The sequence below is a fragment of the Eschrichtius robustus genome, chromosome 15 (assembly GCF_028021215.1).
Source record: "Eschrichtius robustus isolate mEscRob2 chromosome 15, mEscRob2.pri, whole genome shotgun sequence".
Lineage (NCBI taxonomy): Eukaryota > Metazoa > Chordata > Mammalia > Artiodactyla > Eschrichtiidae > Eschrichtius > Eschrichtius robustus.
The window spans coordinates 11,417,111-11,439,898 of record NC_090838.1 but is presented as its reverse complement, the minus strand read 5'-3'; the positions used below and the strand labels follow the sequence as shown (position 1 = coordinate 11,439,898).

The window sequence follows — 22,788 nt, the reverse complement described above, 5'->3', positions numbered from 1 at the left end:
ACAATGGTTAAACATTTGATGTTGAAGAAGAACTAGTGAAGAAGTACTTTTGAAAAGAAATCTTTAGCAATCATAGTAAGCTTCTGTTAATTATTTTCTTTAGTTTTTAGCATATACTGAAATATGTGATTGTGAATTTAACCCAACAAAGTAGTAGGTTTTTTTTTTTTTTAAATTAGTTCAACTTAATTGGTTCAATATGGCACCAGACCTTAAAACAGTTTATATTCATACATCAGTTTATACAGTACTGTGTCGTGTGCTTTTTCCTCCATTCATGGTCCCTCTACTCACTCTAGCACCCATTTATTCTCCCTGCAGGATCCAGTAAGGAGTCCAGTTTGAGTGTTATTAGCCACATTTCACAGATGAGGAGCCTAAGGCCCTGGGAGATCTTAACAACTAAAAACAGGGCAACAGGGGTGGAACCAGATTTTGTAGCTCCTCTTTAGCACTTTCCTCACTCCCCATGTGAAATTACATACATCTCATTGGCATTGTCAAATTTATGCTGTGATGATTATCCCATAATTTATTTTTTAAAAAAGAGTGAGTTAGCAGTTGGACATGTTATTTCATATTTGTTATAATTTAGTCATGTTCCTCTCTCCGATTTCACACCCAGCTTGTCGTTTTATATGTGAGATGTATCATGGCAGATCCTGAAAACAGTTTGAACAATTTTATCTCTTGACTCTGTCTGAGTGTGATGTCTACAGCTTAGCTCTGTCTGAGTGTGATGTCTGCAGCTTATTTTTTTATTTTTTAATTTTATTTTTGGCTGCGCCACGTGGCTTGCGGGATCTTAGTTCCCCAACCAGTGATTGAACCCGCGCCCTCAGCAGTGAAAGCGCCGAGTACTAACCACTGGACCGCCCGGGAGGTCCCTGTAGCTTATTTTTAAATGGTTCAGTCAAAAAATATTTTTTAAAAAGTATACATACACATACAGATAAAGCAAATGTGGCTAAATGTTAATAATTGGTGAACTCAGGTAAAAGGTACACTGGTATTTCATTGTGTAATCATTTCAACTTTTCAGTAGCTAGGAAATTTGTCAAAATTAAAGGTTGAGGGAAAAAAAAGAAAGAATTGGTAAGTATGGAGAATATAAGGTGAGAGAAAGTAGGCAAACTGTGAAGGGCCATTTCAATATGGTGTAACCAAGTATATTTGTGACAGAGTCTGGGACAGGGGAAGGCACGGAGGACTGTCACGTACTATGAAACCTTTTTTCACCGTGGCTTCTTTAAATTCTCCGTGCTTTCACTTTGCTCCTTACTGAAGTATTGGAATCTGCTCTGCTATGTATGGTCCTTCCCTCTCTGGCCTGAAGCTTCAGTATTGGAGTCTCTTAAAAGAAGATTGCTTGTGCAGTGACAAAATAAGTGGGGGGAAATACTGAATTGCAAATTGAGTGCTCCGCCGTATGATAAACTTCTTGAAATGCTGCAAGTGTACTTTAATTATGTTAGTGCCTTTTTAATGTGTCTCGCAGCTAAACGCACAATCATTCTGTGAAACCTTCCCCTACCTCAAAGTAATTTGAAACTATAAGATTAGTTCCTCTTGTCAGGTGGCAGATATTGTTTGCATCGAACCTCTTATTGTTTGTTTAAGGCTGCTCTTGTTTTTGGGTGGATATCCACCGAAAAATGCTGCTGACACATATATTCTCATCTCTCACAAGGCTGCTGGGTTGTAAACGAGGCTATGCAAAATTCCATATATACCTTGAGCAGAGTTTCCAAATTAATGTCCGTGTCATCTATAGGAGAGAGTTTTATTTATTCATTTGTTCAACATGAAATCACCGATGCAGGTATCAGAACATACAGGTAGCAACCCTCAAGGGGTTTACTGTACTGGAGGTACAGCTGTGCCCACAAATGAGGGCAAGAAGCTATAGCAGATACCAGGGGAGAGTTCAGTCACTGGGGGGAAGGAAGGAGCCCGGCTCAGGAGTCAGAAGGTTGGGATTGGAATTCTAGCTCAGCACCCACCACTGGTGTCTTAAGGCTCTTGCCAGGATCAAACGAGGTAATATACGTGAAGGCCGTTGATAAACAATAAAATGTTCTACAGTGTTAATTATTATCTATTTGTATTATTAAGGTGGAAATTTTGGAAAAAATGTATAAAAAATGAACAAAACTGACTATTTTTTGTTATCGATGCTGCTTCCTTTTCAGTATAGAATGTTGTTCTGGAAAGAACACAGGGTTTTTGAAATCCTGTTTCCCTGAGAAAACAGCAGGAATCAGAATATTTTCATAAGATCCTACCACCTGCCTACATATGCGCCTGATTTCCGAACCTTTCCTCTTGTTATTTCAGGTGAACTGCACTTGCGCCAGCCAAGGCCAGCTCCCCCGTTTGTCCTCTGGATCTCACACGTGCTAACTGAAGGATGTTTATCCACATCTTGACTCTTGCTGCCCATTAGGTTTATCAGCAAACAACATGCATTTATTTTTCCCATTGTAAAAACTCTTTAGTTTTAGGGGACTTAGAACCTACTAAATCCTGCTACCAGCCCATTTGTCCCTTTCCTTCAGCGTGTTCAAAAGTCATCTATACTTGATCCATTTCCAACTTTTCTTTTCTCCCTTGAATTCACTTGAATGGGGCTTTATCTCCGTGATTTCACTGAAACTGTCTTACTGATGTTATCAGTGCCCTCCAGTATTTTACCAGTTTATCAGTTTATTGGTATTCTTTAATTCCTACTAACTGCCTATACAACAATCAGTTGGTTGGTTTTATTTTCCCCTTTCCTTCTCCTTTTTCCTCCCTTTTCTAGTTGCATTATTTCTATTTTGTCAAAACACACAATATTTATACGATGGTTTCAACCCTCATCCTCATGTTTCTTTAGTCATGGGTGTTCATTTATGTATTTTAAAATGTTCACTGTCCCTTTGTTTGAAGTTTTCCCAGTCACCTCTTGGTTGGATGAAATTATCCTCTAACAGATGTTTTGAGAAGGGCTCATAGGTGAAGAGTTCCTTAAGTTCTTGTGTGTCAGAATTGTTTTTCATAGCCTGGACATTTGAAGGAAAACTTACCTGGATATAAAATCTTTGGTTTACCTGTTCTTTCACTGAACTTTAAAAGAACACTACGCTATTGTTGCTTTGCTTTGGATGTGGAATTTGAAAAGTTGATGCAAGTCAAATTATCTTCTCTTTGTATGTCACTTGGCCATTTTGTTTGGAGGCCTTGAGGATTTCCTTTATCTTTGAAATCTAGTATCCTTCCTGGAATATTTCTTGCAGTTGATTTTTCTGGGTTAATTTTCCCAGGTACCTGTTCACTCTTTCAATATATAGATTCAGGTCTTTTTTCATTTCTGGAAAGTTTTCTTAGACTATAATTTTTGGCAGTGGTTTTAGATTGACCTTAGTCCCCTTTGCTAGCTTGTCGCATCTGTCCTCCTGGACCCTGCAGTGTTTTTTCAGTCTGCTTTTGCTCACCACCAGCCGTGTGTCGGCCTGGGTAGGGGTGGGTGGGAGCGTGGGGATGGCAAGAGCAGTGGAGATGACACACTGGAGTTTGGTGGTTTTTCTCTTTCTACTTACAATGATTTTGAAGTTTGGGTTAACTTGATCTTCAAGTTAAGTGAGGGTGCGGTTTTCATGCAGATTTATTTTTCTCTTCTTGTATTTTCTTGTTTTTGGAGGAGATGTGGAGCTAGGCCGTCAGTAACATCTTCAGCTGCTCAGCAGTTCTGGTAGGAACGTTTTTAACCTCACCTTAAGAATACCGCACCCCCCCCCCCCCCCCCCCGCTTTGCCTTTTTCTTTTAAATTAAGGTAAAGTTCATATAACATAAAATGGACCATTAAATATTTTAAAGTGTACAGTTCAGTGGCATTTAGTACATTCACAGTGTTGTGCAACTGTCACCACTATCTAGGTCCAAGACATTTTCATCACCCCAAAGGGAAACACCAAACCCATTAAACAGTCACTCCCTTTTGTTCCCTCACCTCAGCTCCTGGCAATCACTGGTCTGCTTTCTGTTTCTATGGATTTACCTGTTTTGAAAATTTCATATAAATGGAATCATACAATATGAGACTTTTGTATCTGGCTTCTCTCATTTAGCAACATATTTTTGAGGTTCATCCAAATTTTAGTGTGCGTCAGTACTTCATTCCTTTTTATGACTGAATAATATTCCGTTGTATGGATATACTGCCTTTTGTTTATCCATTCTTTAGTTAGTGGACATTTGAGTTGTTTCTGTTTTTTATCTATTATGAATAATGTTGCTGTGAACATTTGTGTGTACAGGTATTTGTTTGAACACCTGTTTTCAGTTCTTTTGGGTATATACTTAGGATGGAATTTCTGGGTCGTATGGTAATTCCGTTTAACTTTTGAACAACCACCAGCCTGTTTTCCACAGTGGCTGTACCATTTTATGTTCCTGCCAGCAATGTACCAGTGTTCCAAATTCTCTACAACTTCAACAACGCTTATGTTCCATTTCTAAAAAATTATACACATCTCTCCCTCTTGCTTTAAGTATATTTCTTGAATCTAGAGACAAAAATAGTCTTGTTTTATTATTTCAAATACTTGTTTCTAAGTGATATTTTTTCTGGTATTTTTCAAGTATGGGATCAGTTTCTTCATGAATGAAATTTCTGTTGGGAGTATTGACCTTTTCCATAGTGATGCTAGGATAAAATGGTAACCTGGGCCAGCCTCATTTGAGAAGAGCCACTCATTAGATTCTAATTTGCATAGATTGTACTAGACTTGTTACATATGTATTTAAAAATACATTTGATTATGGGTACATTTTGTAAGATTTGTCACTTGTTGGATTTTTTTCCCCAAACAAAAACAAAATCTCACCAAGATTTCTGATACTTATTCATGATTTTCGTAACCATTTCTTAAAATACTAGATATGCTGTAGTTTTCATTTCATGATGAAAGGCCTTTAAACGATGAGGAAGCCTTCCATTGATCTTTTTTTTTGTGATGTGTGTCTATTTTGTAGGTACCAAAGACCCTGGGATTATTAAGGATGTTAAGTGGCAAGTTTTACAGTCGCCAGGGGCAAGAACAGGTAATACAAATGGGCTTAACCTTACAAAACATTTTCGCCAGGGTCGCCTTAAGGACAGAGTTGAATGAATCTTGAGTATTATAGATTTCCATCGGAATTTGCTCTTAATTATACATTACAGGGGTGTATGCCTTAATAAGAATTCATGGAGCTGTTCACTGAAGATTTGTGCATTTTACTATATATATCATTCTTATCTCAGTAAAGAAAATTAAAAAAAAAAAAAAATTAATGAATCTAGTCCTCTTGGATCTGGGGATATAGCCCAAAGAAGTCTCCTGGAATCATTATATATCTTTGAAGTTTCTTATTTTATCTTGTGAATTTTTGTATCCTTGTCCATAACATATCCCTTATGTTTGTTGGTTTTAAAATAAAAAAAGATTCCTTCCTAAATCTGAGATTATTGATGTTTCAAGAGGATGAGCCACATTGATCCTGGGCTTAACTGTTTTGTTCTTCAATAGGAGAAACATGGATCCATGGCAAAGATGCTTGGCAGTTTCATCCTGAATATACCGATATGCTTTGGCACTCTCTCTGAGGGAGATGGCTATAGTCATTCCCTCTACATGGCTCTCACAAGAGTCTTGACATACATGGGGCTTCAGATCATACTCCTTCCTGTTTTGGGGGGAATCAAACAAATTAATTTTCGTTTCTTCAATTTCTTAACTAAGGGAAATTGTAAGAAATATGGAAATTGTAAGAAATAGAACACGTATTCTCTTGCTGCATTTGTATTTAATATGTTTAAAATTTTGAGTCCTAGTTATTTCTGTGCCCTTGACTTCGACTAATTCACGTCTTCTGGGTTGGTTTGGCATTCTGTCTGTAGAATTGAGCAATAACACTACTCTTTACGTCTGGAAAGTCACTTTCAGTTTTAATCCCTTGTATGTTTACGGTTTTCCAGTTAGCATTCTCTTTAGTCATTTCAAGCAGTTTGTCTTCATCTTGCAGGTGAAGCACCATAAGCAAGACTAAATGCCTTGGCCTCTGCCATGTACTTTGTTCTTTCTAATTGACTGTGTTGCCTCTGTTGCTCTTTCTGTTACCATAATAGTGCATGAGAGCTTTACTTTGTTTTCCTCCCTGGATCCTTTCCCATTCTCTTTAATTCCATCTAAACAATAACTCTATCTTTAACAAATTTTAAAGGGTTCATTTTTTAATTCTTTTGATGATAAGTAATTATGTGGAGTTTCAGCATTTATTTATTCTTTTAGTCAGTCAGCAAGCACGCACTTTGAGCCAGCCGTGGTGTTAGAGCTGAGAATAAATAGATGAATAAAGTGCAGTGCGCGTCCTCAAGGAACCCTCAGTGTAGTGCGGGAGTCAGATGTAGAAGCAGCTGTAGAACAGGACAGTATGACGTGTTTCATAACCTGTCCTGTAATATGATATGAAGCGCCGTTGAGGTGCAGGGAGGGACCATTGAACTCTGGAGGTGATACTTGATTTGGAAGTGAGTAAGAGTTCCTCAGGCGGATAGGGGAAGGCTGGTTGTTTCCAGCCCGGGAGCAGCATGTGCAAAGTCCCGGAAGTGTCGCAGAACACTGCAGAACGCTCCGCTCTGCTGTGGGGTAGGATCCATGGTCTCTTATTGTTTGTGTTCCGTAGTTATTTTATTGGGACCAACATAGTTGTATTATGTTTAGAACAAGAATTATTTGGGGATTGATATATTGGTACATGACTTTCCTTTGTACCATATCCTTTACATATTAAATGCTGTTGTTTATTAGTTGATTTGGTATCTTAATAGGCAAATGTAACTCTCTTCAATCAGTATAAAATGTCCATCTTCTTTTTACTCTTTCTTACCTCCTGGGAACTCCAGATTCATGTTACCTTGCCTCCTGCTATTGGTTATTCTTTTGTGTGGAACTCAGCTCTTTCTTGTTTTTTATCGGTATCCTCTGTGATTGAACAGAAGGAGGGAGAAGGTAGCAACTAATTTCCTTACGTTTTGATCTTTCTTTTTGACACCTTGTACTGGAATCCTTAACTGTTTGGACTTTTTAAAAAGACTTTATGAAAGTAGTACTCTAAAATCAGGGCCTTTCAGTAAATATCTGAATGTTATATGAGTATCCTGTGTGTACTCAGTGGTTCCTAGCCCAGAAATAATTATGGGGTATAGATTTTTAGCACCATCATTTTAGACCTGACAGGTCTCATAGAGATTATCTAATAATTCCTTATTATTGTGAATACTTTCTAGCTTATAAGTCCTTTCGCATGATCTCGGAGGAAGCTTGCATTAATGGCATTATGATGCCTATTTTACTGATGAAGAAATTAAAGCCTCAAGAGAAATGGTTTTCCCAAACTCACCTACCTAGTGTCAGAGATGGGTTTGGTCTTGAGTTGGCTCTTGAGCTAGTGCTTTTTTTCACTACCTCTTGTTGGCTTTTGTCTAAACCCTTAGTTGGACAACTGAAGAAGCAGAAGCCAAGATATGTGGTACTTAAAAGTAGCCCAAGTTAAAAATTACCTATTATCTCAGAAAGAATGATCTTTTTTACTACTCAAGTTTGGCAGCACTTCTATTTCTCTTTTAAAATGTGTTATCTCTTAACTACTGCTAATTTTTTTTTTTTTAGTTAATTAATTTATTTATTTATGGCTGTGTTGGGTCTTCATTTCTGTGCGAGGGCTTTCTCTAGCTGTGGCAAGCGGGGGCCACTCTTCATCGCGGTGCGCGGGCCTCTCACTATCGCGGCCTCTCTTGTTGCGGAGCACAGGCTCCAGACGCGCAGGCTCAGCAATTGTGGCTCACGGGCCCAGTCGCTCCGCGGCACCTGGGATCCTCCCAGACCAGGGCTCGAACCCGTGTGTCCCCTGCATTGGCAGGCAGACTCTCAACCACTGCGCCACCAGGGAAGCCCAACTACTGCTAATTTTTAAAGAGGAACTGCTTTCCTATATAGTAACCACATGGTTAATATTTAGTTCATTTTGTTCTGTTCACTTGTCAGACTATAAAGTAGCAACGCTGATTGGATAGTATTAGAGGGAATATATATAAAATAGCTAAGGCGGTGATTGCTACCTTGCAGGCGCATGATAAATGATAGTGGTGGCTGCTCTTCTGATCTGTTAATTTCTTTGTATCCATAATCATAGAGCCAATAATTAGTAGTCTGTGGGTCCTTTTTAATTGTGGTTTAGTATACCCCAAATTTACATGATTCAAAATAATCAACTGCTGGTTGTCTGGCATATATTATCTTTTGAAGAGTATATGAATAATCAAAATTATTTGTTTTCTTTTGAGCTTCTCTTGTCACCAGAAAGTTTAACTTTATTTTTTATGTATTTTTAAAATTTTTTTGAGGTATAGTTGATTTACAATCTTGTGTGAATTTCTGCTGTAGAGCAAAGTGACTCAGTTATACGTATATGTATTTTCTTTTTCATATTCTTTTCCATTATGGCTTATCACAGGATATTGAATATAGTTCCCTGTGCTATACAGTAGGACCTTGTTGTTTATCCATCCTATGTGTAATAGTTTGCTTCTGCTAATCCTGAACTCCCCATCCTTCCTTCCTCCAGAAAGTTTAAATTTAAATCTTTTCCTTTATGCTTTGGGCTTTGAGGTCTTACGAAGTTCTTTCACATGCTGATATTGTAAAGATGTTCTGTGTTTTCTTTTAAAAGTTTCATGGTTTTGCTTTTCACCTGTAAGTTTTCAATCCATCTTGAATTTCTTTTTGTTGGATATAGTAGGAATCTAATTTATAATATGCTCTATGTGGCTAGTACCATTAATTCAGTGCTGTATTCTTTCCCAACTAATTTATATAATGCCATAATTTATATACTGCCACCATAATTTATATAATGTCTGTCAGGACAGACATTTACAGAGGGTACATTGTAGCTCTGTTTCTCTGCTCTCTTTTCTGTTTCATTGGTGTACATGTCTATCCTCATGACAATATCTCACAGTTTTAATAAACTAAAGTTTTATAATTAAAAAATAATTTTTTTGAAAAGGGTATTGGCTTGGAAACTTTTTTTTTTCTCCAAAGGCTTTTTTATTTCCTTCATACTTTTACAGTTTCCCCCCCCCTCAGGTTGTTAACCAGGCTTTTGAGGATGACTTTCTTTTGATTTGAAAATAGATTTCTGTTTATTCTTTGGGGTCAGACTTCTAAACTTCAGTGGGTTAGAACACCTACTGAATACCTTGAGGGCAGGGGTTTATGTTTGTTTTTGTCACTGCAGGTTCCCCAGAGTATAAAACAGTGCCTGGCATGTACTATGTATTATTGAATATGTAATATTCAGAAAATAATTGTCGAGCGTTGGAAGAGCAGTACTTAGAAATTCACCTTTGATTGAGCTGAGGTTTTTTTTCCTTTAACCGTATGTAGTAATTTAGAACATTTTGAATGTGTGCACTAGAATTCAGTACTTTGATTTTACTATAGCTTGTACATTTGAAAGGTATAATGAAATTGGAAATCACTCATTTTTAATTGTCCTATATAGATGATAGGCAGTTGAAGAAAGTGAGGCAATTTAAACTAATCTCAGTACAAAGGTCTGATATTTAACATTTAAAAAAAATCTCTCTTTTAGAAAGGACAGTTGAAAAGTTTCATTGCAGTGTTTGAGAGAAGACACAGTTCCTACCCCAAATATTGCTCCGGTAGTAGAAGGCTTTAATTAGTTTTTAATTAACACAAGATCAAATGGACATTTGAGCTAGTGTTTTCGTGTAAATGAGAAGTAGAAGTTAAAATAATGTTCACATTATTAATTTCAGTAGTATTTTGTTAGTATTACATTGCTACACAAAAGACTCAATGAAGTAAGGGAAGATATCTTTTGTAAAGTTTTAGGAAGGGATTTGAGATGAGGAGGTAAATAGGAGAATTGATAGTGAAGTTAATTAAAAGGGCCATAAATGAATGACTAATGTAAGAAGACAGTTTGCTGTGCAAAAAGATCTTTGTCAAGTCCTCTTCCTATGCCCCATGCTGTCTACCCAGGGATGCTAACTCACCAAGTGATCATTTAGCTAGACTACCTTTTAATGAAGTTAAAACCTTATGGCATAAATCGAAGCAGGTGGTAAGTGATAGTCACTGTCTTCTTTTTCTTTTCCTCACCTTTATTGAGATATAATTTACAAATGAAATTGTAAGATAGTTAAATTGATGATTTGATATAGGTACCTATACACTGTGAAAGGATTTTCCCCCATTGAGTTAATACGTACGTGCATCGCCTCACATATTTACTTTTTGTGTCTGTGTATATGTGTGAGAGCATTTAAATCCTACTCTTAACAAATTTCAATTATACAATACAGTGTTATCACCTGTAGTTACCAATGTCATACGTTAGATCCTCAGACTTTATTCATCGTATAACTGAAAGTTTGTACCCTTTCACCAACCTCTCCCTGTTCTTCCAACCCTCAGCCCCTGGTAGGCAAACACTGTTCTACTCACTGTTTTTATGATTTTGACTTTTTTTTTTTTTTAAGATTCTATGTATAAGTGATATCATGTAGTATTTGTCTTTTCGTATCTGGCTTATTTCACTTATCAAAATGCCCTCCAGTTTCATTCATGTTTTCGCAAATGACAGGATTTCCTTCTTTTTAAAGGCTGAGTAATATTCCATTGTGTGTGTGTATTCCATACCTTGGCTATTGTGAGTAATGCTGCAGTGAACTTGGGAGTGCAGGTATCTCTTTGAGATAATGTTTTCATTTCCTTTGGAAATATGCCCAGAAGTGGGATTGCTGGATCTTGCGGTAGTTCTATTTTTAATTTCTTGAGGAGACTCTGTTCTGTTTCTCGTGGTGACTATACCAGTTTACATTCTTACCAACAGTGTACAAGGGTTCCCTTTTCTCTATGTTCTCACCAGTGTTTATCATCTCTTGTCTCTTTTATAATAGCCATCCTAACAGTTGTGAGATGATATATGGTTGTTTTTGATTTGCATTTCCCTGATGATTAGTGATGTGGAGCAACTTTTCATGTACCTGTTGGCCATTTGTGTGTCTTCTTTGGAAAAATGTCTATTTAGATTCATTGCCCATTGTTAAATTGGATTATTTGTCTTTTGCTATTGAGTTGTATGAGTTTCTTGTATATCTTGGATATTAACCCCTTCTTGGTTATATGGTTTGCAGATATTTTCTCCCATTCCATAGGTTGCCTTTTCATTTTGCTGATAGTTTCCTTTGCTGTGTAGAAGCTTTTTAGATTGATGTATTCCCACTTGTTTTTGCTTTTGTTGCCTTTGCCTTCATGGCAAATCCAAGAAAATCATTGCCAAGACCAATGTCAAGAAGTTTACCCAACTCCATGCTTTCTCCAGAAGTTTTACAATTTCAGGTCTTATGTTCAAGTATTTCATCCATTTAGAGTTGACTTTTGTATATGGTGTAAATTAGGGGTCCATTTCATTCTTTTGCATGTGGTTATCCAGTTTTTCCAATATCATTTATTGAAGAGACTATTTTCCCCGTTGTGTATTCTTGGCTCCTTTGTTGTAAATTAATGGACCATATATGCTTGAGTTTATTTCTGGCCTCTCTATTCTGTTCCATTGACCTATGTATCTGTTTTTAATGCCAAGACCATACTGTTTTGATTATTATAGCTTTGTAATATAGTTTGAAACCTGGATGTATAATGCCTCTAGCTTTGTTCTTCTTTTTCAAGATTGCTTTGACTACTTGGGTCTTTTGTGGTACCATGCAAATTTTAGGATTGTTTTTTCTATTTCTGTAAAAAATGCCATTGGAATTTTGATAGAGGTTGCATTGAATCTGTAGATCACTTTGGGTAGTATGGATATTTTAGCAATAGCAATTCTTCCAATTCATGAATATGGAATTTCTTTCCATTTATTTGTGTCTTCTTCTATTTCTTTCATTAATGTTTTATAGTTTTCAGTGTATATCTCTCTCACTTCCTTGGTTAAATTTATTCCTAAGTATTTTACTCTTTTTGATGCTATTGTAAATGGGATTGTTTTCTTAATTTCTCTTTCCTAGAGTTCACTGTTATTGTATAGAAAAGCAACTGAATTCTGTATGTTGATTTTGTATCCTGCAATTTTACAAATTTATTTATTCTAACAGTTTTTTGGTGGAGTCATTAGGGTTTTCTATGTATAATATCATGTGATCTGCAAACAGAGCCAATCTTACTTCTTCCTTTCCAATTTGTGTGCCTTTTCTTTTTCTTGCCTAATTGCTCTGGCTAAGACTTTCTGTACCATGTTGAATAAAAATGGCAAGAGTGGGCATCCTTGTCTTGTTCCTCATCTTGGAGCTTTCCGCTTTTCCCTGCCAAGTTCTGTATTCTTGACCAACATTCCAACTGTTGAAATGATGATTAAAATGAAAATGGCATTCGTAGTTGAGAAATGTGAAAGAAATTCACAGACACATTTTAACCCAAGTGAAAATTACAGCTACATCTAAATTGTATTGCCTTTACAACTACTTAATTCAAATGGAGGAGAAGAGAACAAGATTGTTATTCACTTAAGCTGAGAAATCTTAATACAATATGAGGGGTTATGGTTCGAATGTTAGAAGTTTACTTTTATTGTGATGTACAGTTGATTGAAAAGCCATTCCCTCCTATTTCCAAAGCATACACTCCTGAATTCTCTTCCTTGCCAACCAGTAGGCATTCAGGTTTCCAAATACTGCAGACCCTGCTTACAGAATTTAGCATGGATTTTCTAACTGTGGCTTTACATCTTGTGTCACAGTTACTGTCAGGATAATAAATTACTTCCTGGGCCAGAAATACCCTGCATGCTATAGATAATTCAGAAAAGTTTCTGCAAATAAGAAGCAGAGTTTATATTTCAGAAGGAAATCACTGTGTTTCTAAAGTAACATAGGTGACTTGTCTGTGTCATCAGCTGGCTACAATTCAGTTGCTGCTAATAACCATATCTTCTTACTGTGCATATTTATGAAAGTTAAACAGATAACTTGGGACTTGAAAGAAATGTATACTTAATGTGTATGCATGTAATGTCTGAGATTTGCTTTAAAATCCTCCAGGGCACAAAGGCCCCTGAGGGCATTGTGGTGATTGGGGAATGACATGTGAGACAAGCTTGGAATGTTGATGTTTGTTTAAGGTGGTTGTTGGGCCCCTGGGTATTTATTATACTGCAATTTCTACTTTTGTGTGTGTGAGTGCAAATTTCTACAACAAAATGCTTATGGAAAGGAACGGTAAGTTTGCAGTGTGAATGTCATGGCATCCAATGAAACTAAGGGGATGAAGAAAAAAAAGCAAATGGTTAACATTTTAGTTAATGTATTTATTACTTAAGCATGGAGGAAGGATGGAAGGAAGGGAGGGAGGAATGAAAACAAAGGGAAATTTAGCATATTCACTCATTATTTCCCTGGTCATAATGCTGTTGTTAAATTATTCGCATTATTCAGTATACATTTTTTGGTTTGTTTTTTGTTGAAGAGATCGATAAACCTCCTACTTGCTTTCAAAGCACTTTTAGTGGGGTTGTTTAATGGAACGTATGGTGTACCTGCAGGTTACCCTACAGATGACACATGACTAATTGTTCAGGTGATGAAATAGTAAGGTATACTTGGTCATAATTTCTACTGAGGAGCATGCCTGTCACTACTAGGAAGGCTTTGGCCCAGGTGAGGGCAGTGATCATGGTGCCATCAGGGGACGTGGAGGCGGATGGAAGACTGCATCTGGTTCAGCTTTTGCTACTTACACTGAATGATGATCTTGGGCAAGTGTTGTAACCCTTCAGATCTTCAGTTTCGTCATCTGAAACTGTAAAGGATGGGTGGAGAGTTTTTTTTTTTCTTAATTAATTTATTTTATTTATTTTTATTTTTGGCTGTGTTGGGTCTTCATTACTGTGCGTGGGCTTTGTCTAGTTGCCGCGAGCGGGGGCTAGTCTTCGTTGCGGTGCGCAGGCTTCTCACTGCAGTGGCTTCTTTCGTTGCGGAGCACGGGCTCTAGGCGCATGGGCTTCAGTAGTTGTGGCTCGCAGGCTCTAGAGCGCAGGGTCAGTAGTTGTGGCGCCCGGGCTTAGTTGCTCCGCAGCATGTGGGATCTTCCTGGACCAGGGCAAAAACCTGTGTCCCCTGCCTTGGCAGGCAGATTCTTAACCACTGTGCCACCAGGGAAGCCCTGAGAGTTCTTTTAATTAATGCAAATCTATGCTTCGGAAGCACATTAATTAATGCAAATCTGTGCTTCGGAGGCCCATCTTGTGCAAAACCATAGAGCTAACTGACTTTAGAGTTGTGAAAGGAAGATGCCAGGCCCTTCATCTTCTACTCATTCCCCTGTCTCCATCACAGAGGAAAAGAGCTGAGGTATTTGAAATTTTGCTTAAAGTGCTTTTGCTTTTATTGCTTCTCCTTCCCAGGCACTTGTATTTTAGTCTTTCTTCCATTAAATTATGACACTGTGGGATAGACCTGTTACATCTCGTTGAAGTGATTTTAGTCCTCAGCGAGGAGATTAGCAGATGCTAATCCTCTTGTCTATCCACTCATGCGGCAATGTTCCTCACTTCCTGAAATCGTTCTCTTTGTTTTTGATGGCTAATGTGCCTTAGTCGTTTTCGACCTGAGGACTTAGACTCTGTCTACAAGAGGCCAGGTAGATAATATAGTGATAGATAGATAATATAGATAATAGATAGATAATAGGTAGATAATGTAGTGAATCGAACCTGTTGTAAACTATGGTTTTTCAGTATAGTCATCTTTAGTTTTCAGTTCTGCAGCTTTTGGCCTTAATCTTGGGGCCATAATAGAGAATGATGGGGGTTTTGGCTAACTGGAAAGCTTATGACCCTTTCAAGAGGGCATACACTACCTAGTCCCATCTGATTATTGCCATTTGGGCCCCGTGTTGCCAGATTTTCTAAATATTCGGGAGAAATATGGTAGTGGACTGCCATTTTCTGGTCTCTTTTATTTTTTGTGGGGAAACTACCTTAGACCCTGTTCTTAGTAAATGCTTGAGTGGGAAATAGGTCTTCAGTTAGTGTTTTTTCAGTTCTTCTGGTTCTGTTGTAGTTGGGAGGCAGGTAACATCTCTGCTCGGATGGTTCCTCTTGTGGTAACTGAGCAAACCTGGTATCCTCATGGGGAAGGACTGAGAGATTATCTGGAGAAGCAGAACTGGGAAGGCACGTCTTTCTCTGTGTACCCGGGGTTGGCCGTGTAAAGTCAGTGTGTTACAGAATGTCTCTGTTCTGTGGCAACACTTAGAATCCTTAAGTTGAATAATTTGCCAGCAGGTCTGGAATACCTTACACATGTAATGTGTTTCTTAAATTAAGGAATGCGTTTTCCTCCAGTCGGTCTTTTATTCCCATGACCATTTGGACCCTCTTTTCCTTCATCTCTCTCTTTCTCCCTCTCCGTTTCCTTCTTTTTCATAGCATGAATTTGTGGCCTGTCCATGGTATAGAATATTCCAGGCATTGTGTTCGCATAGAATCTTGTAAAGGTTCTTGTAAAGGTGTGTACCCAAAATTCAAGAAATTCTTAATTTTGTCAACATCCACTCATAAAAGATACTGAGAACTCATGGTAATCTATGTGTGATACAAAGGAATATTTTTATAATGCTCACATATTTGGGTTTTCGGTTATATGTAAATCGTAACACTATAAAGTAGATTTAAAAAAACTCCTTAAGGGCAAGAGTCCTGTTTTTTATATTCCGGAGCACATTTATAGTGTTCTGAAGCTGTCAGAATCCTTAGTTATGAGAGATCATTTATGATACGGCACCCCTAAAGAGTGTTAATTCTGAAAGTTATTTCTATTTGGCTACAAGTCTCTTGCTCTGACATTAATGTAATATAATTATTGTCTAGGATGGGATATTTAAGATGAGCCTTTCTCCGGATGGGACCCTCCTTGCAGCCATTCACTTCTCAGGAAAACTAAGCATCTGGGCCATTCCATCTCTGAAGCAGCAAGGGGAGTGGAATCAAAATGAGCAGGTGTGTCTCTTGATTATGATTATTCCTAGAATGATTCTCGCTTAAGGGTGAGTACTGACAATACTAATTTCATTTTGATGATATTCTACGTTTTAAAATGTAGCTCACAGCTATTACTTACTGTCATCATTCCAAAGCTGTCCTATTCTTTACTTAAATTATACTATTATCAGTGTAGTAGGACAAATGAAGAACAGAGTAGCACTCTGTGCTGATACGAATTTGTAGAGCAGGACGCTCTGTATCCTGAGTGTCATCTGTCCTTTGATCTCTGCATTTCCCCCTTTCTCACTGCAAAAATACAGAATGGAGATGTTAATTTTTCAGCAAAAGTTAACTAATATCAAAGATTTGAAGGGTCAGTATCGTAAAAAGGTTAGACTTCTTTCCAAATCTTGCAGTGCTAGTAATCCTGGGCTTCCTTAAGGTTGAAGGGAGTTATCTTCTCTTTACTCAAAAGGTAGATAGAGAAGATACGGAGAAAGGTAGAACTGTTCATTTTTTTAGTGTCTGGAAATAACAGGGTTTGAGAATTAAACAATTGAGTTGTTTAGTAACGGATAGTATCAATGTCTATTGTAATCTAAAATCAGGATGGGCAGGTAAGGTATAATGCTCATTTAATGCCACACATGTGATAGAGTGAAGATTTAAGAAAAATCTTCTCAATTAGATACAGCTTATGTTATAAATCTTTTACTCCTCTGAAGATGATTTTGCATGTCAGCACTTTGAGTGTTCTCCTTCCCTCACATCCCCATTCCACTTTCCTATAGGAGTATCCTATCACCAGCTTTGGTGGGTACTTCTGTGATCCTAAGAAAGGAGCATATTCCCTGCAAGGTCTGAATGGATCAAGGTCTTTTTATTAGCATTCTTTTGAATTTCATTTCATCAAACTGCACTATAAAAGAATTCTTAATAAGCAAACAGTATTTTGTATTTCTCAGAATAGAGGAAAAGAGAAAGGGGCTCTACATTTTCATACTCTTCACAGACTTAAATTTATTTGTTTTTGCTGTTCTTCAATTTTTTCTCTTAGACACAATTGTAGGAAGATTCCCTCCCGCTGCCTTCCCCGCCCCCTCCCCCCCCCCCCCCCCCCGCCCCAGTTCCTCACCATGTTGAATTTAATTTGGTCTCCACATCTCTGCTACTCTGTCTTACTTACTGGATCTAGATTTGTTCTAAATAGAAGAAAGAGATCCTCCTCAGTTATCAACCTCAGTAGCCAAATAGAGGGACATTCTTTCTGTCTCCTCTGAAATGAGAGCTAAGTTGACTTACATCTTCACTCTAGAAGTGGAGTGGACCAGCTCTCAAAACTGTTTTTTTTTAATGTATTCAGCTAGGCTCATCAGATAATTGATCCAGAAGGTACCGTGCATTTTTCATGGTTATCAATGTATAGTGTTAAGATACTTAGCTTTTGTTATTTGGGAAGACCCTGATGTTCTATTATATATGGGAAATTTTACATTTGAGCAAGTTTTTTCTTAAAAGGTGAACACTTTGAATATTAAAGTCATTTGGAATAGAAATATTGATCAAGTTTTGAAGCACACTTAATGTCTCATCTTGTGAGTGTCCTAGAATGTCGTACATATAGCATAAGGGCTATTAAAAAAAATTCATTAGTATGCTGTTTCGTTTTCTGAAATTCTGGATACCTTTTTTTTTTTTTTTTTTGCTTGCAAAGATAAACTGCATCTTTTGTAGTCCTTGTTGGCATATACTTGAATTTTTAACTGGTTAGACATTTTTATCATTAGTTGCCAATCAGTTTCATTATAATTCATTACTCTTTAGCTCATGAATGTTATTCACTGGGTTTTTATAATGATTCTATTAAAAACACAAAAATTGTTTAAAAATCTTGAAACTCAGGAATGAATAAATGTAAATATCTCAGTCGTTTGGAATAGGCCATCAGAAAGGTAATGTGACAAGAAAGGAAGGGAATTTGGAAATGGCAACAGAGATGCATGATGGGAGGACATGAGTTCAGGCCAGAAATTTGTCTCTAGTGTTGTCTTAGGGAGAGACTTTTGAACAGAGATATGCTGAGTTTAGAAGGCAGTTCATCAGGAATTGCTGAAGCCTGATTTTTCTGTTGTACCTCACAGAGTTTCCACCTTACCCCTGTGGCTCTGATTCAGTGCTCCTCCCACCCCTACAGTCTGCGGACAGACTGTATGATGATACAACTCCGCAAGCTAGTTGTATCTTTTATTATCATTTACACCTTTTTGGGCTTACCTATCAGTTTCTTCTGATTTGGTTGGTATAAATGATCTCCCTTGAATGCTTGAGTAAAGTGGAAAAAAAAAGGGATTTGGGGCTCACAAAGCTGAAAACCGTGGACCTGGTTGCCATCACCAAGGCTGCTCCGCACACCCTCATTCCAGAGCACTTCCCATCGCAGGCCAGTGGCTGCCAGCCCCTCCCTTTCCTGCTGCTGCTCAGCACCTGGAAAAACTAGCTGAATAGGACAGACTTTGCCCTCTCAGACCCCTGCCAGTGCTAGCCTCAAAGTAAATTTTTGTCCAAAGTTGAGAACAGGGAGGGCATTTCATTTTATCTATTCAAAGGTTGTGATCAAAAGGCAAAAACTCCTTCATTTAACCTGCCATCTTTTCCAGTCTGGTCATTATGCTGCTTTATACCTGCCCGCTGAACCCTCCTCTCCTGCTCCCTACTTTTGTCTAACCCTTTCTATTTTACTTTGTGAAACTTCATTCCATCATAAACAAACTCCTGTGAGGCTTCATCATTTTTCCAGAATGCTCTGCTCTCTTTTGATACATTTAATCTAGGCTTATAAAGCTCAGTAGGATCGAGGTACATGTACACATAGTCTTGCAGCTTTTATAAAATTTACTCTAATAGTAACCTATATTATTATTTACTGAGCACTAATTTTGTCTTAGGGTTTTTCAGCAAGTAAGCAGGAGAACTGAGATTTGATTTCATAGCTCTCTGGCTCTGATGTCCATGCTCTTTCCATGACCATGTGAGAAAATAAACACACTTTAAAAAAGGTGGGGAAAACCCTATTTGTTAGGTTTTTTTATTAGGCTTTATTTGATGTGACCTTTAAAACAGAGACAAATTCTTTTTCTCTGCGAATGTAACACGGATTTCTTCAGCCCTCTCAGATGTGTTGAACTCTTGAGCTAATTAGTGTGTACCAGATACTAGAATAAGTAATTGAGAAAGTCTGTCATTGGTAAACCCTTAACTTTATGATAGATATCATATCACAGCACTTACGATGTGGTGACATGAGGTGAGGGTGGTAACTCTTTGTCCAGCAAAAGAAGTTTGAACAACCATACTTTGAGTCTTTCACCTACATTCTGGGGATGAATCACATTGGATATTGGACATTTTAGATTTGACTTTAATGTATGAAGAGAGTCATTGAAATCTAGTGTACTAGTCAGATATAGAGAACAAACTAGTGGTTACCAGTAGTGAGAAGGAAGAGGGGAGGGGCAAGATATGGGCAGGGGATTAAGAGGTACAAGCTATTATGTATGAAATAAGCTACAAGGATATATTGTACAACACAGGGAATATAGCCAGTATTTTATAATAACTGTAAGTGGAGTATAACCTTTAAAAATTGTGAACCACTATGTTGTACACCTGTAACATATAATATTGTACATAAACTATACTTAAATAAAAATAATAGTGCATTAGAGTAAATGTTATAAAGCTTGCATGTTAACAGTGCTATCAAGAGTAGGTTGTTACTTTATTCAGAATAATTATCTTATAATAAAGTTCAAGTATTTGAATCTCTACCAAGTGCTACAGTAGAAAATGCAATAAGTCACAATCCTTGCCCTTAGGACATTCATAGTCTTGCAAGGGAAATTATAAACAAATTAATAAAGTAGCATGTTAATATTATGAAAAGATAAACTTGGAGGAATGGTGCATACTTGCAGTTGGTGGTGTTGGGGAGGAGGATTGTTGGGAATAGTGTTTGTGTAGTAAGGCTTGGCTATCAACAGCAATTTTCATCTCTCTCATTTACTTCACAAAAAACCCTGTTAAGTAAAAAATGTTTTTATACTCGTTTTAAGAGATGGGAATAGTGCTAAAAGAAGTTAACTTAGATCACTAAATGTTAGAATCAGTGTTCCATTTTGACTCAGGTCCTCTGACTTCGTAGGTCAAGACTTTTTTCCAGAGAATCTTCTTACAGCGCTTATATTTAGAAGTACGGACTTTAAGTGGGCAAATTGGGTACTAGTTAAGATGTTAATGGAAAACAGGGAGAGATAGCCCGTGTGGTTTATACGAATGACACCTGGAGTTGTGCAGTTCATTATGTAGAGACACTGGGAATGTGAAAATATTAATAAGCGAGAGGTATAATATTGTCACTTACCAAATGTATGGTGCCACTTTGTGTGCTCATCACTGGCTGAAAATCACTGAAGAACTCTTAAACAGCTGAAAAACACTTAAAACAGCTGCTCTTTTCTCATTCGTCCAGTTTAATCAAGTGACCTTGGGTCAGCCAGGTAGGACAGGCTTTGGATTTCTTTGTGGCTACTCTGGAAAATGAATGGAGAGGCAATTAGTTTAAAATAGAATATATAATATATAGTGTCTAGTTAGCTTATAACTTTACCTTAAACATTGCCTGAGAAAAATACTAATGTTCCTGTTGCACTATACAGACTTAAAGTCTTTTACCAAATTGTGAATTCAGCTCATCTGGGCCTTTCTTCAAGCAATACGCTACCTTATTAGTTTTCATAATATGCCTTTGTTTGAATGAGGATTTTCTCTGTAAAATCTAATGATTAAAGATAGTTTGGAAGTGCCCGTTCTGATTTACTTCTATCCAGTTTTTAGTTGATTAAATACTTTGGCTTTCATTGTCAATATGAAAATCCATCTGGCTCGAAATCTGTATTAAGTTTTGTTCATGTTTGGAATATATAGTAAAATTGCCAAACTGATTTTCATTGCAAACATTTCCCATATGTTATGTTTATATACTTACATGTCATTTTTGGCCTTAATTGTTCTCTGAGGAAGTTTTATTACTTGCTTATTTGTACTTACTTGGATGTAGTAGACACAAAACTAACCTTTTCCATTTGATTGTATTTTCTCTTTGACACATAGTAGGTACTGGCCTAATTTTGTTAAGTGGATGAATCAGTGAAGGATAAATGGGAAGATGACAGTTCATGTCATTAATCGTGATCTAAACCTGTACAGCTGTTTTCACAACTTCACTAGACTGTCAGCTCTTTGAGAAGAGGTGCTGAATTGAATATATGTTTCTTCCCTGAGAGCTAACAAAGGACTTGGTGTATTAAATACTAATAATAAATGTTTGTGGAATGAATAAACATTTAAAGGTTGCTTTTATGCTGTTGGCGACAAGGTTTCTGTTATATTTAGCTTCTAGCTGTAAAAAAACAAACAAACAAAAAGTCAGCAAATAAAATCCTTAAATCTGAAGAAAACAGATTTAAGCTCTATGCTTTAGCCATAATAGCCTCTCGGAACAAAATCTATAGCTGTATCCTTAGGACATCCTCCTCTAGGCTACTGCTGCCCTATAAAGTGAGGGCACCTGAGGCTGTTTTCAGACATACGGTAGCACGTCACGCAGAGAGGAGTGGTGTGGAGGCTGCCGCTCAGGATATATCAACGTAGTCCTGGGACTGAGTACCCCCCACCCCCCGCTTTCCTGGGGGTCTTGGGAGCTTGGGGATCCTGTCTTCAAAGTAGCAGCCTACAGAGTTTGATCAGATGTCACAAAGCACAGCCAGGTCATGGTTCTCCTCACAGAGTCCTTGGCTCTGAAGGGTGGTAAGTTGGGGCCAGTTTGAATAGTGTAAGGGGAGCAGTGGGAATGCCAGTGTAGAAAGCAGCAAGGGACAAGCCGTCAGGTTGCTGGTCTGGCAGGCCAACGCTGCCTGAGGCAGAGGCAAGTTTGGGATTTTGTTTGGGCTTCTTTCTTAAATATACTGTACAGATAATTTCATCAAACTCCCACATATTGTGAAGTTGAACGCTTAGTTCAGATATATAGACTGAATTGCTGTGTACTTCTCTAAGACAAAAGTACAGACAGGTATATACCCCAAAGAATTTAAAACGGGTAGTCAGACAAGTACATTCGCACACATGTTCACAGCAGCCGCAAGCTGGAAACAACCCAAATGTCTGTTAACAGAAGGATGGACAAATTGTGGTATATACTTGCGATAGAATATTATGCAGCCATAAAAAAGGAATGAACTACCAATCCATGCCACAACTTGGATGACCCTTGAGAACATTATGGTAAGTGAAAGAAGCCAGACACAAAAGGTTGTTTGAATTCATTTATACAAAATACCCAGAATAGGTAAATCCACAGAGATAGAGGGCACATTGGTGGTGGCTACGGCTGGGGAAAGAGGAAAGGGAGTAACTGCCTAATGCCTAAGCTTTATTTTGAAGGGATAAAAATGTTTTGGAACTAGATGGAGGTGGCAGACATTGTGAACGTACTAAATACCACTGAATTATTCATTTAAAAATGGTTAATTTTATGTTCATTTCACCACAATGAAAAAAAATGATTTCATTAATCCTCTCCTCCCCCCCAAACCCTAAAACAAACAAAAATGCATATAATTAGAATATGATGCCTT

At 37.5% G+C, this 22,788-nt stretch overlaps 1 protein-coding gene across 2 annotated transcripts in view; it reads left to right on the top strand.

Annotated features, from left to right (window-relative positions):
* Window positions 1-22,788, top strand: part of NBAS (NBAS subunit of NRZ tethering complex) — a 340,101-nt gene that overhangs the window by 52,457 nt on the left and 264,856 nt on the right. The window contains exons 11-12 of one of the 2 annotated variants that reach the window (XM_068564081.1): window positions 5,018-5,086; window positions 15,980-16,108. In XM_068564081.1, coding sequence (XP_068420182.1) covers window positions 5,018-5,086; window positions 15,980-16,108 — 198 coding nt within the window. The remainder of the gene's footprint in view (window positions 1-5,017; window positions 5,087-15,979; window positions 16,109-22,788) is intronic. The other variant, XM_068564082.1, reaches the window with a different exon arrangement.